General features: G+C 48.7%; 1 protein-coding gene across 1 annotated transcript in view; it reads left to right on the top strand.

The window, feature by feature from the left end:
- The first annotated feature begins 427 nt into the window (after positions 1 to 427).
- Positions 428 to 14510, top strand: part of LOC141047064 (uncharacterized) — a 149262-nt gene continuing 135179 nt past the window's right edge. The window contains exon 1 of the mRNA XM_073541994.1: positions 428 to 476. Coding sequence (XP_073398095.1) covers positions 450 to 476 — 27 coding nt within the window. The 5' untranslated portion in view covers positions 428 to 449. The remainder of the gene's footprint in view (positions 477 to 14510) is intronic.

The raw sequence follows: 14510 nt of genomic DNA, 5'->3' as shown, positions 1-14510 counted from the left end.
TTATTCTCTATGTGGAGTGCGGCTCTGTGGGTGGAGGTCGGTGCTGGAGGCTCCATTATTCTCTATGTGGAGTGCGGCTCTGCGGGTGGAGGTAGGTGCTGGAGGCTCCATTATTCTCTATGTGGAGTGCGGCTCTGCGGGTGGAGGTCGGTGCTGGAGTCTCCATTATTCTCTATGTGGAGTGTGGCTCTGCGGGTGGAGGTCGGTGCTGGAGGCTCCATTATTCTCTATGTGGAGTGCGGCTCTGCGGGTGGAGGTCGGTGCTGGAGGCTCCATTATTCTCTATGTGGAGTGCGGCTCTGCGGGTGGAGGTCGGTGCTGGAGGCTCCATTATTCTCTATGTGGAGTGCGGCTCTGTGGGTGGAGGTTGGTGCTGGAGTCTCCATTATTCTCTATGTGGAGTGCGGCTCTGCGGGTGGAGGTCGGTGCTAGAGGCTCCATTATTCTCTATGTGGAGTGCGGCTCTGCGGGTGGAGGTTGGTGCTGGAGGCTCCATTATTCTCTATGTGGAGTGTGGCTCTGTGGGTGGAGGTCGGTGCTGGAGGCTCCATTATTCTCTATGTGGAGTGCGGCTCTGGGGGTGGAGGTCGGTGCTGGAGGCTCCATTATTCTCTATGTGGAGTGCGGCTCTGCGGGTGGAGGTCGGTGCTGGAGGCCCCATTATTCTCTTTGTGGAGTGCGGCTCTGCGGGTGGAGGTCGGTGCTGGAGGCTCCATTATTCTCTATGTGGAGTGCGGCTCTGCGGGTGGAGGTCGGTGCTGGAGGCTCCATTATTCTCTATGTGGAGTGCGGCTCTGTGGGTGGAGGTCGGTGCTGGAGGCTCCATTATTCTCTATGTGGAGTGCGGCTCTGTGGGTGGAGGTCGGTGCTGGAGGCTCCATTATTCTCTATGTGGAGTGCGGCTCTGCGGGTGGAGGTCGGTGCTGGAGGCTCCATTATTCTCTATGTGGAGTGCGGCTCTGTGGGTGGAGGTCGGTGCTGGAGGCTCCATTATTCTCTATGTGGAGTGTGGCTCTGCGGGTGGAGGTCGGTGCTGGAGGCCCCATTATTCTCTATGTGGAGTGCGGCTCTGCGGGTGGAGGTCAGTGCTGGAGGCTCCATTATTCTCTATGTGGAGTGCGGCTCTGCGGTGGAGGTAGGTGCCGGAGGCTCAGTTAGGCCGGAGTCACACACAAAGACAAAAAAATCAGTCCGATTTTACGGACCAAAATCCCACAGATGTTTCCCGAACAGTGATCCGTCTGTCATCTGATTTTCCGGCGATGATGCGAATTTATTTGCATTCAAGCATCCATTTGACATCCGTCTGCAGATATTTTGTTTGAGGCTACCACAATTGACAAATAATGGTTTTTAGGCCTGAAAGTAATTTAAATCATCATCCAGCCCTATATTTATTTGCTCTACAACAGGTGGGAGCCTCCTAACTTTGCAATAGAGTCTGTGCTTGGATTTGGTTAGGTCTGCTTTGTGCTAAACACAGGGCCGCACTGTCCATAAGGCAATTTGAGTCCTCCGCCTCAGGCGGCACACCCTCCCTGATGCTGCGGGGCGGCAGAGCGGCACTCAGAACACGTGGGGCAGAGTCTCCTTAATCCCTGCTCTGCTGGCACAGTGACACTCCTCCTGAGTCCTGTGCACCTGTGTAGACAGCACCTAACGTTGTCCCCCCATATCATCCTGCCCGGAAGCAGCCCAGGTGACTGTTATCAACTTACTTGACCCTGGGGGCGGCTGAGGTGCAGCGGAGGTGCCCATCTCCCGTCCCTCCTGCTCCCTGGGACACAGCAGAAGGTTAGGTAAGCATGGTCTCCTGACTGAGTCCCGCCTGCTGCAGCTCCGTAGTGATGTGTCATTCCTCCGTGATACAAAGAGCCGACTCCCTGCTGTGAATGACAGGACACAGGAGTCGGCTCTGCAGTGAGAGTGAGCCCAATTTTTTTTTTTTCTCTGTGCCTGACAGGCGGCAGCAGATTAGCAGATTCAGCTTTAAGGCTGGGTTCACACGTAGCCGAACTCTCGCGGAAATTACCGTGAGAATTCCGGATTCCATTCCGCGGGAAAATCACATTTTAAATTCCCGCGATTTTCCCACGGAAAAACTAGCGTTTTGCAAGCGTAATTAGCTTGCAAAATGCTAGCGTTTTCCAAGCGATCTGTAGCATCGCTTGGAGAACTGATTCACAGGTTGGTCACACTCGTCAAACATAGTGTTTGACTAGTGTGACCATCTTTTTACTATTGAGGCTGCCTATGCGTCATCAGTAGTAAAAGATAGGATGTAAAAAAAAAAAAATAGAATTAGACTTACCGGTAATTCGGTTTCTAGAAACCTTCCACGACAGCATAGGAGGTTGTCTCCACGCCCTAATTGGGGACAGGAAGTACGAGAGGTTAAAAGGTCCTCTCTCTCACCAGTGACTTATAACTGATTACCATAGCACCGGTTACCTTAAGATTCTCAGAACTTGTCCAAGAATGCAGGAAGGGAAATAGTGGTGTCGTGGAAGGTTTCTAGAAACCGAATTACCGGAAAGTCTAATTGTATTTTCTCTAGCAACCTTCCACGACAGCATAGGAGGCTTAACAACCTATACTGCACTAGGGGGGGACAATGGCCTGAAGAACTTTTCGGCCAAAGACTAGATCCCTGTTGGACACAAGGTCCAACTTGTAGTGTTTAGTGAAAGTATGTAAGGAGGACCAGGTTGCTGCTTTACAAATCTGCTCTGAAGATGCACCTGCCCTTTCAGCCCATGAAGTAGAGGTAGATCGTGTTGAATGCGCTTTGATCCCCGTAGAGGGATTGATGTTCTGTGCCAAATATGCTTTGGAGATGGCTTTCTTAATCCAATTGGCAATGGTGTATTTTGCTACCTTTTTTCCCTTGTTTGGATAAATAGGTTGTGGTCAATTCTATAGGGTTTGGTAAACTCTAGGTAGTAGAGAATTATGCGCCTCACGTCCAGCGTATGAAACACCTTTTCCTTAGGGTTTCGTTGGGTTTTGACAAAACGAGGGAAGAATTATTTCCTGCGATCTATGGAAGTCAGACACAACCTTTGGTAGGAACGATGGATCAAGGGAAAGAAATATGGAATCGTCCCTAACTGTTAGGAAGGGTTCCCTAATTAAGAGAGCTTGGAGTTCTCCTATTCGCCTTGCCGAGGTTATCGCTATAAGGAAGGCCACTTTACAGGAGAGGAGCTGAGGAGTACAAGATGGTAGGGGCTCAAAGGGTGATTGGGTGAGTCCCGTAAGTACCACATTCAAGTCCCATGGTGGGACAGCGACTAGCCTTTTTGAATGTAGCCTAGTGGCTGATGTGATGAATCTTTTTATCCACCTGTGATTGACCAAGTCACAGTCGAACATGGAGCTCAATGCAGATACCTGAACTTTAAGCGTGCTGGTTTTTAGACCTAGCTCAAGCCCCCTCTGTAGGAAATCCAGGATTCGGGAAATGTTAGGGTTTTCTGGGTCAGGCAAATCAGGCAGACACCATGAGAAAATTTTTTTCAATATTTTGTTATAAATAGCAATGGTGACCGGTTTCCGAGATTTCTAGAGGGTTTTTATTACTGCCTCCGATAGCCCCCTGGCCCTCAGGATCTGGGTCTCAGTAACCAGGCCGCTAACTTCATTCCCCGGAGGTTTGGGTGATGTAGAGGACCCTGCAAGAGAAAGTCTTCTTCCAGGGGTAGGTGGAAAGGCCCGTCTACCTGTAGCTCCATAATTAGAGAATACCAGCTCCTTTTTGGCCATAGCGGGGCTACTAGAATGGTTTGGGTCCGATCCTCCCGGATTTTCCTCAGGATAGCGGCAAGGATTGGAACTGGCGGGAAGGCATACGCCAGACGAAACCTCCACCTGTGGGCGAAGGCATCTACCCCCAGGGCTCTGTCTCTGGGGTTCAGGGAGAAGTAGCTTCTCACTCTGGCATTTTCTCTTGAGGCCAGTAGATCCACTTCCGGAAGACCCCACCTGTTGACCAGCCTCTGAAAGATTCTTTAGTTTAGGCTCCACTCTGCAGGCTGGATGCATTTTCTGCTCAAGAAATCTGCTTGAAGATTGGAGGTACCCTTTAGGTTGACTGCCGTTAGAGAACGGAGGTGTCTTTCAGCCCAGCAAAATATTCGGCCTGAAAGGCCCTCTAGGCTGCTGGATCTCGTGTCACCTTGGTGTCTGAGATGGGCCACTGTTGTTATGTTGTCTGAGTAGACTCTGATATGATGGCCCTGGACTAGGTGTCTTGCTGCCAGAAGAGCTTCCTCCACGGCCTTCAGCTCCCTGAAGTTTGAGGATTTTGCACTTACTTTCTGGCTCCACAACCCCTGGAATGGTTGTCGGGACACCACAGCTCCCCAGCCTTTTTTGCTGGTGTCTGACATTACCGTGACCACGGGGATCTGGGACCAGTTGATTCCCTTGCACAGATTCTTGCGGTCCATCCACCATACTAGTGAAGCTTTCACCTTTCCTGGGGTCTGGACTCTTTTGTTCAGGCAGGTATGATCTCCGTTCCAGTTTCCTAAGATGTGGGACTGGAGTATTCTGGAGTGGGCCTGCGCCCAAGGCACTGACTGTATGCAGGAGGTCATTGACCCTAGTATGGACATGGCTGACCTGAGGGTTGGGGACCTTTGTTCCCTGAAACTCGAGATCCTTGATATTATGGACCTCTGATGTTCCTCTGGGAGGAAGGTCATTTGTCTTCTTGAATCTAGAAGGATTCCTAAGAATTTTATCTCCTGGGAGGGTTGGATCTGCGACTTTTTTATATTCGGGATCCACCCCAGTGATTGAAGAATACTCAGGGTTTGAGTCACCTAGCTTTCCAGGATCTGGTAGGAGGCTCCTATTATCAGTAGGTCGTCCAGGTAAGGCACAATGCATATGCCCTGGCCCCTGATGTGGGACACAGCTTCTGCCATAATCTTGGAAAATACTCGAGGGGCAGAGGATATCCCAAAGGGAAGCACGTTGTACTGATAGTGCCTGACTTCTGTACCCTGACGGATCGCAAACCTCAGATACTTCCTGTGAGAAGGATGTATGGGGATGTGAAAATAGGCATACTTCAGATCTATGGTTGCCATGAAGTAAGACGGCCCTATCAGAGGAATGGCGGTCTTCACCGACTCCATTTTGAATCTGTGATATACGATATGTCAGTTGAGGCCCTTCAGGTTTATTATTACTCTTGCCTCTCCTGTGGGTTTTTTCACTAGGAACAGTCTGGAATAATGCCCCCCTCCCTGTTCCTCCACAGGGACCTGAGAGATGGCGTTTGATTGCAGCAGGAGCTGGATGCTGGATTTTAGTGCTGGAGTCTCCCGAGTTGGTAGGGAGGTAACTCTTATACCCCGCGGGGGGGAGGATTCGAGTTCTAGCAGTAGGCCCTCCCTGATCACGCTGAGGACCCAGGGGCTGTTGGAAATCATCTGCCAAGAGTGAATGAACCGCGAAAGCCTTCCTCCTACCGGGGTCAAGTCATTGTTTTTCTTGTGGCTGTTGCTGCTGCTGGGGGACCAGGATGTTCCTGCCTCTCCCCTTAGCGTAACTCCATCTTCCCGTTTTCCCTTGCCTCTCGGCTGGGATGGTGGATTCTGTGGGGCTCGAAAAAGCCGCTTTTTTGTGGTCCTCTGCTCAGGAAGCACCTTCTTCTTATCTGTGGCCTTTTCAAGAATTTCATCTAAGGCCGGGCCAAAGACATGTTCACCCTTGAAGGGTAAAGAGCAGAGTTTAACCTTGGAGGTCACGTCCCCACTCCACGTTTTAAGTCAAAGGGCCCGTCTTGCAGAATTGGACTGGACCATGGCCCTGGCAGAAGTGCGGATCATCTCCATTGATGCATCGGCCAAGAAGCCTGTAGCTCTCTGTCGTATGGGAAGGGAGTTAAGGAGGTCAACTCTTGAGGTTTCCCGAGAAATATGACTCTCTAGTTCCTCTATCCATTGGAAGAGAGACCTAGAGACACATGTGGACGCTATTCCTGATTTTATGGAGAAGGCAGAAGTTTCTCAGGCCTTTCTTAGGAGGCTTTCTGCCTTACGGTCCATCGGGTCTCTTAGCTGGGACACGTCATCAAATGGAAGGACCATCTTTTTCACCACCCTTGCCACCTGGACATTAACCTTCAGGATGTCCCATTTAAACTCCTCTCCTTCCAGGGGGAATCTATGCCTGAGCTCCGACGGGGCTGAGTAGCGCTTCTCTGGGTACTCCCATTCCTGAGAGATCATGTCTACTATGCTCTTATGAACTGGGAAACCTGTTTGTCTGGGTCCTTCAAATCCTCCGAACATGCGGTCCTGTGGTGACTGAGTAACAGGTTCGTCCTCTAGGCCCATGGTGGGCCGCACAGCACTGACCAGCTCCTCCACATATTCCGCGGAAAGGAGGTATCTCCTAGTTTCGGCTGATTTGGAAGTTCCCGGTTGTTCCCAACTCTCGGAGCCTGAATTGTATGACCTCTCTGATTCGGAATCCGAGTCCTCTATTTGTATTTTTCGTTTTTTTGGGGATGGTGAGCCTACAATCGGAGGAGGAGGTGGTGGTGGGGGAGACAGGGCAGCCAGAGAGGTCTGGACCTGATGAGTAACCAGGCTGCGGATTTCGTCAATTAGTGACAGGTGCTCAGCCCTGACCACCCTGTCCGTGCTAGCCTGACACAATTTTTTCACCCAATTTGAGGGAAGTTTTGTACTGCATATGGCACATTTGGCCGACTTGCTGGTGGTATTGGTGCTTTTATGGGCAGACTTTTCTCCCTATAAAAAAAGGGAGAGAAGCATTTTGAGGACCTCTATCCCAGGACCGCACCACTAGGACCCACCCCAGGAAAGACTCACTGTGGCTGGGGCAGCGCTGGGCTCTGCAGATGCAGGGCAGGAAGAACCGTCCATGCTGACAGGGGATTTTTGTCTTACCTGTCGGGGTCTTCCGGCGGGTTAATAAGGGGTTAACCCCGCCCTCAGCGCAGTTTTTCATTTTTTTCCCCCCTGGCGAGCTCCACGCGCCGGCAGCTAAATGGGGGCCGCCATGATAGAAAGTCGTCAGACATACCCTGGAAGTGACCGCGCGTGACGTCACTTCCGGGTCACCGCACGGCGCGCAGCAGGAGGAGGAGAGACTGGAGAGCTGCGGGAGGCCTCCGGTCGAGGATCACTGGCCCGCTTTACTCCCCCTGGGAGAACACGGGTGGGCCAGGAACGGTCCCGAATTCTGAGAAGACGGGAGCAGTCTGGATGAGGGGAGGCAGCGCCACCGACCACCACTGCCCGGCTAGATCATCCAGGTACGCTGCCGCAGCCGGCCACACAGCATACCGATAATCTCTCCATGCCCCACGGGGGACAGGAAAGACACTGGTGAGAGGGAGGTGGGTGGGACCTTTTAACCTCTCGTACTTCCTGTCCCCCATTAGGGCATGGAGACAACCTCCTATGCTGTCGTGGAAGGTTGCTAGAAAAAAATATATTGTTATTCTCACCTTCGACGACCCCCGATCTTCTTCCCGCCTCTCTCCACGTTCCCGGCATCTTCAGGTCCCAGTAATCCTTTGCGCGAATGACTGCGAGACGTCGGGCTCCCGCGAGACCGCGACGTCATTGCGGTCATTCGCGCAAAGGATTACTGGGACCGGAAGATGTCGGGAGTGTGGAGAGAGGCGGGAAGAAGATCGGGGGCCGTCGGAAGGTGAGAATAACAATATCTTTTATTTTTATTCTATTTTTTACAAGGATATGGTACCCAGAGCCCGGAGGACAGTCTCCTCTCCTCCATGCCCTGGGTACCATCCGCAAATGTTCTGCTTACTGTTCGCATGGTGTGCACAGCCATATGCGGAAAGTAAGCAGAACAATGCAATCCTATGTGGGCGGAATCGCCGCGATTCCGCAAAATTAATGAGCATGCTGCGTATTTTTCCGCTATGCGATTCTGCCGCGGGAAAATCCGCAGCATTAACACAGCATTGCTGAATCCCATAGGAATGCATAGGATGCTGTTTTTTTTTTCGTGGCAAAATCGCGCGTTTAACCCCTTAATGTCTATGGACGTGCACAGTCCATCATGGCAGGAGGTAACTTTCAGCACTATGACGGACGCAGTTTCAGTTCAGTGCCGACAGCTGTCTATGACAGCTGAGAGGCACAGGAAGCGGGGCAGGGACCCTTGCACTTGGTCCCTGCACCCACAGCGCTGTGATTGGTCGGTCAATTTGACAGACCAAACACAGCAGTGATCAGCAAGAGAAGCTGAAATTTGAGCTTCTCCTTGCCTGATCAGTGTAGGAGCCCAGCGCTGCAGTGGCTGAGCCTCCTGCACTGACAGCTAGGAGCGGAGCCCCCCCCCCCCCCGCTTTTAACCCCCTTACTGCTGCAATCAAGCGTGATTGTAGCGTTCAGAGGGGGAGGCAGAGGGTAGGCGGCTCCCTCTGCCTCCGGTCGGCGTCCCTGCGATGTAATCGCGGGGCCCGACCTGTGCCATGATGACCCGGAGGTGTCATGACAGCCTCCGGGTCATTTACCTACAGAGAGTTGGTGAGATCATGCTCACAGCATGGTGTCAGCAGCTCTCAGCATTGGTATAATGCATTACAATGCTGGAGCATTGTAATGTGTTATACCTAAAGTGAAAGTCCCATAAAGGGACAAGGTAAAAAAAAAACAAAAAACATTTTTTAAAAAAAATGTTTAAAAATTATTAAAAAATTCCCTAAAAAATCCCCTAAAAATTACACATTTTTATGTAAAAAAATAAAATAAACAAAAAAATACACATGTTTGGTATCGCCACGTCCGTAAAAATCCCATCTATAAAAGTATCACCCTAGTTAACCCGTTCAGTGAATGCCGTAAAAAAAAACATAAAAAAGTAGCAAATTATACTTTTTCCAAGAAGTATCATCATACCGCTTGGAAAAAGTGCAATAACACGCGATCAAAAAGACGGTCATAAATATCCATGGTACCGCTGAAAACGTCATCTTGTCCCGCAAAAAACAAGCTGCCATACAGCATCATCAGCAAAAAAATACAAAAGTTATAGCTCACAGAATAAAGTGATGCAAAAATATTTTTTCTATAAAAGTTTTTATTGTGTAAAAAATACCAAAACATAAAAAAAATATAAATGAGGTATTGCTGTGATCGTAGTGACCCGAAGAATAAAGCTGCCATACTAATTTTACCACATTCGGAACGGAGGAGGAAAAAAAAAAGCATTCCTAAATTGCTGGTTTTTGTTCATTCAAAAAATGAGCAGAAAAATCAGAATAGAAAGCGATCAAAAAACGTTATGTGCCCGAAAATGGTACCAATAAACACGTCAGCTCTTCCTGCAAAAATCAAGCACTCACATGACTCTGTCGGCCAGAATATGGAAAAATTATAGCTCATTGAAGATCATTTTTGTGGAAAAAATGATTTTTTAATTTTGCGGCTCTACGTTATAACCTTCTGTGAAGCCCTTGGGGGTTCAAAGTGCTCAACACACATTTAGATAAGTTCCTTGGGGGTCTAGTTTCCAAAAAGGGGTCACTTGTGGGGGGTCTCCACTGTTTAGGTACATCAGGGGCTCTCCAAACGTGACATGGCGTCCGCTCTCGATTCCAGCCAGTTTGACATTCAAAATCTCAAATGATGCTCCTTCCCTTCTGAGCACTGCCGTGCGCCTAAAGATTGGTCATCCTCCACACATGGGGTATCTGTGTACTCAGGAGCAATTGCACAACAAATATTGTGGTTCATTTTCTCCTGATACCCTTGACAAAATAAAAAAAATTGTGTCCAAATTAAAATTTTGGGGAAAAAAAGTTAAATGTTCATTTTTTCCTTCCACATTGCTTCAATTCTTTTGAAGTACCTAAACAGTTAATAAACTTCTTGAATGTGGTTTTGAACACCTTGAGGGGTGCAGTTTTTAGAATGGTGTCACTTTTGGGTATTTTCTGTCATATTGACCCCCCCAAACTCACTTCTAATGTGAGGTGGTCCCTAAAAAAAATGGTTTCGTAAATTTTGTTGGAAAAATGAGAAATCGCTGGTCAACTCTAACCGTTATAACTTCCTAAGAAAAAAAAAATTTGGTTCCAAAATTGTGCTGATGTAAAGTAGACATGTGGGAAATGTTATTTATTAACTATTTTTTGTGACACATCGCTCTGATTTAAGGGCATAAAAATTAAAAGTTTGAAAATTGCAAAATTTTAAACATTTTTGCCATATTTCCATTTTTTTCATAAATAAACGCAAGTCATATCAAAGAAATTTTACCACTAACATGAAGTACAATATGTCATGAAAAAGAATCTCAGAATCAGCAGGATCCGTTGAAGCGTTCCAGAGTTATAACCACATAAAGTGACAGTGGTCCGATTTCAAAATTAAGGCCTGGTCTTTAACCTACAAAATGGCTTGGTCGTTAAGGGGTTAGAATCGCCGCGAAAACGCAAAAAAAAAGCTACGTGTGAACCCAGCCTGAAGCCTGACTGTGCCTCTGCCTCATCTGGGAGGAGCAGTCAGGAGACAAGTAACTGTGATATGGAAATAAGTGCATGTGACCGAGTTACATTGAGTCCCATGTAATGATGTGCTGGCTTCATCCATGTCTTGTGTTGTTTTTCAGGCAACACAAAACTGCAACAAGTTGCGTTTTGTGCGTCTGATAAACTGTGCAAACACGCGGATCCGTTTTCGTCTCCATTGACTTTCAGTGGTGACGGATGGGACTTGTGTGTGCATCCAGATGTCACCGTTTTCCCACGGATCGCTCTGTCTGCATATTTTATCAGACGCACAAAAGCGCAACTTGATGCAGTTTTGTGTCATCTGAAAAACACGCAGGCACAGGGAGACGCACGGATCCGCGGCTACACGTCTGGAATTAACATGGAGCTCTATGGAGCACGGATCCAGGACAGCACAGATCCGTGTGCAGGAATCCGTTTTGCGGCACTGAGCATGCTCAGAAGCGAGGGGTGTGCTGTATGGGACCAGTATGCAGATATAATATAGACTAATGCCGCAAGCTGCTCTGTCATACAGTGATCTTTCCTGCCTCACTAGAAGGGCTTGTGCCCTGTGTTATAGTGTTGTAATGATAATAAAATGTATTGGGAGCATGTATATGACATGGGGGCTCCTGGTTAGAGGCTGCACGAGTGTGGCTGCGTTCACACTAGCGTTTTGTGATGCGTAGCAATCCTGATGCCTCCTGATCCAGATTGCATCCCTATATTTAACAGGGACGTATGGACCTGCGTTTGCATCAGGATTTTCCATGTGCTCCCCAAACGCAGGTTGTTGCGAATTTTGGGTGTTAAAAAAAATCTGCAGCCATCCTGATACGTGGCAGCGGCGGCGCGTCCAAAAAACATATGATTGTCAATGTAGACGCACCTGAATCAGGATGCCTGCGTCCAATCTGCATGCGGATTTCATACTGCGCAGGCTCCGAGCCCCATTTTTTTTTCTTTCACCAGTCTATCTCCCCTCTCTCCTCCCCCCCCCCTCTCCTGCCCCAGAAGTCAGAATTTCAAATCTCCAACCAAATCCTTGTCAGGATGCAGTTCCATGCATTTGTATCCGTTTGCAGTAAAAATACGGATGCAGATAAATCACTAACACTGGCTAACCTTAGAACAGGTCAGCAATGTCTGTCTGATCAGTGGGGGTGCGAAACCTAGCACCCCTGCCAGTCAGCTGTTCTTAGTGCCAGCTGGAACTGCTGCCTTACAGAGCTGCTCTACTATTTAGTGGCCATGCCCAGCTACTGCACATTTTCCCCGTATTCAAATCAAATTCACTATAGGGCCTCATGTATCATTACTGTGCACTATAGGGCCTCATGTATCATTACTGTGCACTATAGGGCCTCATGTATCATCACTGTGCAGTATAGGACCTCATGTATCATCAATGTGCACTATTGGGCCTCATGTATCATTACTGTGTAGTATAGGACCTCATGTATCATTACTGTGCACTATTGGGCCTCATGTATCATTACTGTGCACTATAGGGCCTCATGTATCATTACTGTGCACTATAGGGCCTCATGTATCATTACTGTGCACTATAGGGCCTCATGTATCATCACTGTGCAATATAGGACCTCATGTATCATCAATGTGCACTATTGGGCCTCATGTATCATTACTGTGTAGTATAGGACCTCATGTATCATCAATGTGCACTATTGGGCCTCATGTATCATTACTGTGCACTATAGGGCCTCATGTATCATCACTGTGCACTATAGGGCCTCATGTATCATTACTGTGCACTATAGGGCCTCATGTATCATCACTGTGCAATATAGGACCTCATGTATCATCAATGTGCACTATTGGGCCTCATGTATCATTACTGTGTAGTATAGGACCTCATGTATCATCAATGTGCACTATTGGGCCTCATGTATCATTACTGTGCACTATAGGGCCTCATGTATCATTACTGTGCACTATAGGGCCTCATGTATCATCACTGTGCACTATAGGGCCTCATGTATCATTACTGTGCACTATAGGGCCTCATGTATCATTACTGTGCACTATAGGGCCTCATGTATCATTACTGTGCACTATAGGGCCTCATGTATCATCACTGTGCAGTATAGGACCTCATGTATCATCAATGTGCACTATTGGGCCTCATGTATCATTACTGTGTAGTATAGGACCTCATGTATCATCAATGTGCACTATTGGGCCTCATGTATCATTACTGTGCACTATAGGGCCTCATGTATCATTACTGTGCACTCTAGGGCCTCATGTATCATTACTGTGCACTATAGGGCCTCATGTATCATCACTGTGCACTATAGGGCCTCATGTATCATTACTGTGCACTATAGGGCCTCATGTATCATTACTGTGCACTATAGGGCCTCATGTATCATCACTGTGCACTATAGGGCCTCATGTATCATCACTGTGCACTATAGGGCCTCATGTATCATCACTGTGCACTATAGGGCCTCATGTATCATTACTGTGCGCTATAGGGCCTCATGTATCATTACTGTGCGCTATAGGGCCTCATGTATCATCACTGTGCACTATAGGGCCCCATGTATCATTACTGTGCACTATAGGGCTTCGTGTATCATTACTGTGCACTATAGGGCTTCGTGTATCATTACTGTGCACTATAGGGCCTCATGTATCATCACTGTGCACTATTGGGCCTCGTATCATTACTGTGCACTATTGGGCCTCGTATCATTACTGTGCACTATAGGACCTCATGTATCATTACTGTGCACTATAGGACCTCATGTATCATTACTGTGCACTATAGGACCTCATGTATCATTACTGTGCACTATAGGACCTCATGTATCATCACTGTGCACTATAGGGCCCCATGTATCATTACTGTGCACTATAGGGCTTCGTGTATCATTACTGTGCACTATAGGGCTTCGTGTATCATTACTGTGCACTATAGGGCCTCATGTATCATCACTGTGCACTATAGGGCCTCATGTATCATCACTGTGCACTATTGGGCCTCGTATCATTACTGTGCACTATTGGGCCTCGTATCATTACTGTGCACTATAGGACCTCATGTATCATTACTGTGCACTATAGGGCCTCATGTATCATCACTGTGCACTATTGGGCCTGTTGTATCATCACTGTACAGTGTGTGTGTGTGCGTGCACAGCGTGTGTGTGTGTACAGTGTGGCATTGTGTGTGGGTACAGTGTGTGTGTTCATGGGCGGACATACTGCCGGTTCAACTGGTGCACTGCACCGGGGCCCAGAGGCTCCAGGGGGCCCCTGCAGGGCGGCTAATGATGAGGGCAATCTGGCTGGTTTCTCTGGGCCCGAGGCTCTGGGGGGCTCCTGGCCAGATTGCCCTCATGTGCGGCGGGCAGGGAGCGATCCAAGCAGCTCCGCTGCCTGCAAGAGAAAACAGCAGGAGCGGAGCTGCAAGGATCCTTCCTGCCGGTGCCAGCGCTTCCTGTGTCTCTCTGACGCAGAGAGCAGTGCCGCTGAATGACGTCATCATTCAGTGGCGCGGCCACTTTGCCAGAGAAACAGGAAGCAGCCGGAGGGCGGAGGCGGTGATGCTGCGGAGCGAACATGTGAGGTACTATGGTGCCTGTCCCTGCTGCTTTGTGTGTGTGTGTGTGATTGTGTGTATGTATGTAGTATTATGATGGGAGTGATGGGGAGAAGGCAATGATGTAGTATGTGTGTGGAGTGGATTTGTGTGTATGTATGTGTCGTGTGTATGTGTGTGTGTGTGTGGATCGATGTGTGTGTGTAGGTGGAGAAGGCCGTGATGGGGAGAAGGCCATGATGGATTGATGGGGAGAAGGCCATGATGGGGATGATGGAGAGGGCAATGGTGGGGACGGTGGGGGAAGAGGAAATGATGGAAGTGGCAATGATGGGGTGGGGGAGAAGGCAATGATGGTGGTAGTGGAAAATACAATGATGGGAGTTATGGGGGAGGCAATGATGGGGGTGGTGAAAGGGCAAT

The sequence above is a fragment of the Dendrobates tinctorius genome, unplaced genomic scaffold, assembly GCF_039654945.1.
Source record: "Dendrobates tinctorius isolate UK_male_01 unplaced genomic scaffold, ASM3965494v1 ptg000126l, whole genome shotgun sequence".
NCBI classification, from domain to species: Eukaryota; Metazoa; Chordata; class Amphibia; order Anura; family Dendrobatidae; genus Dendrobates; species Dendrobates tinctorius.
The sequence above is the reverse complement of the archived record's forward strand: the minus strand, read 5'-3'. Positions and strand labels throughout refer to the sequence as shown.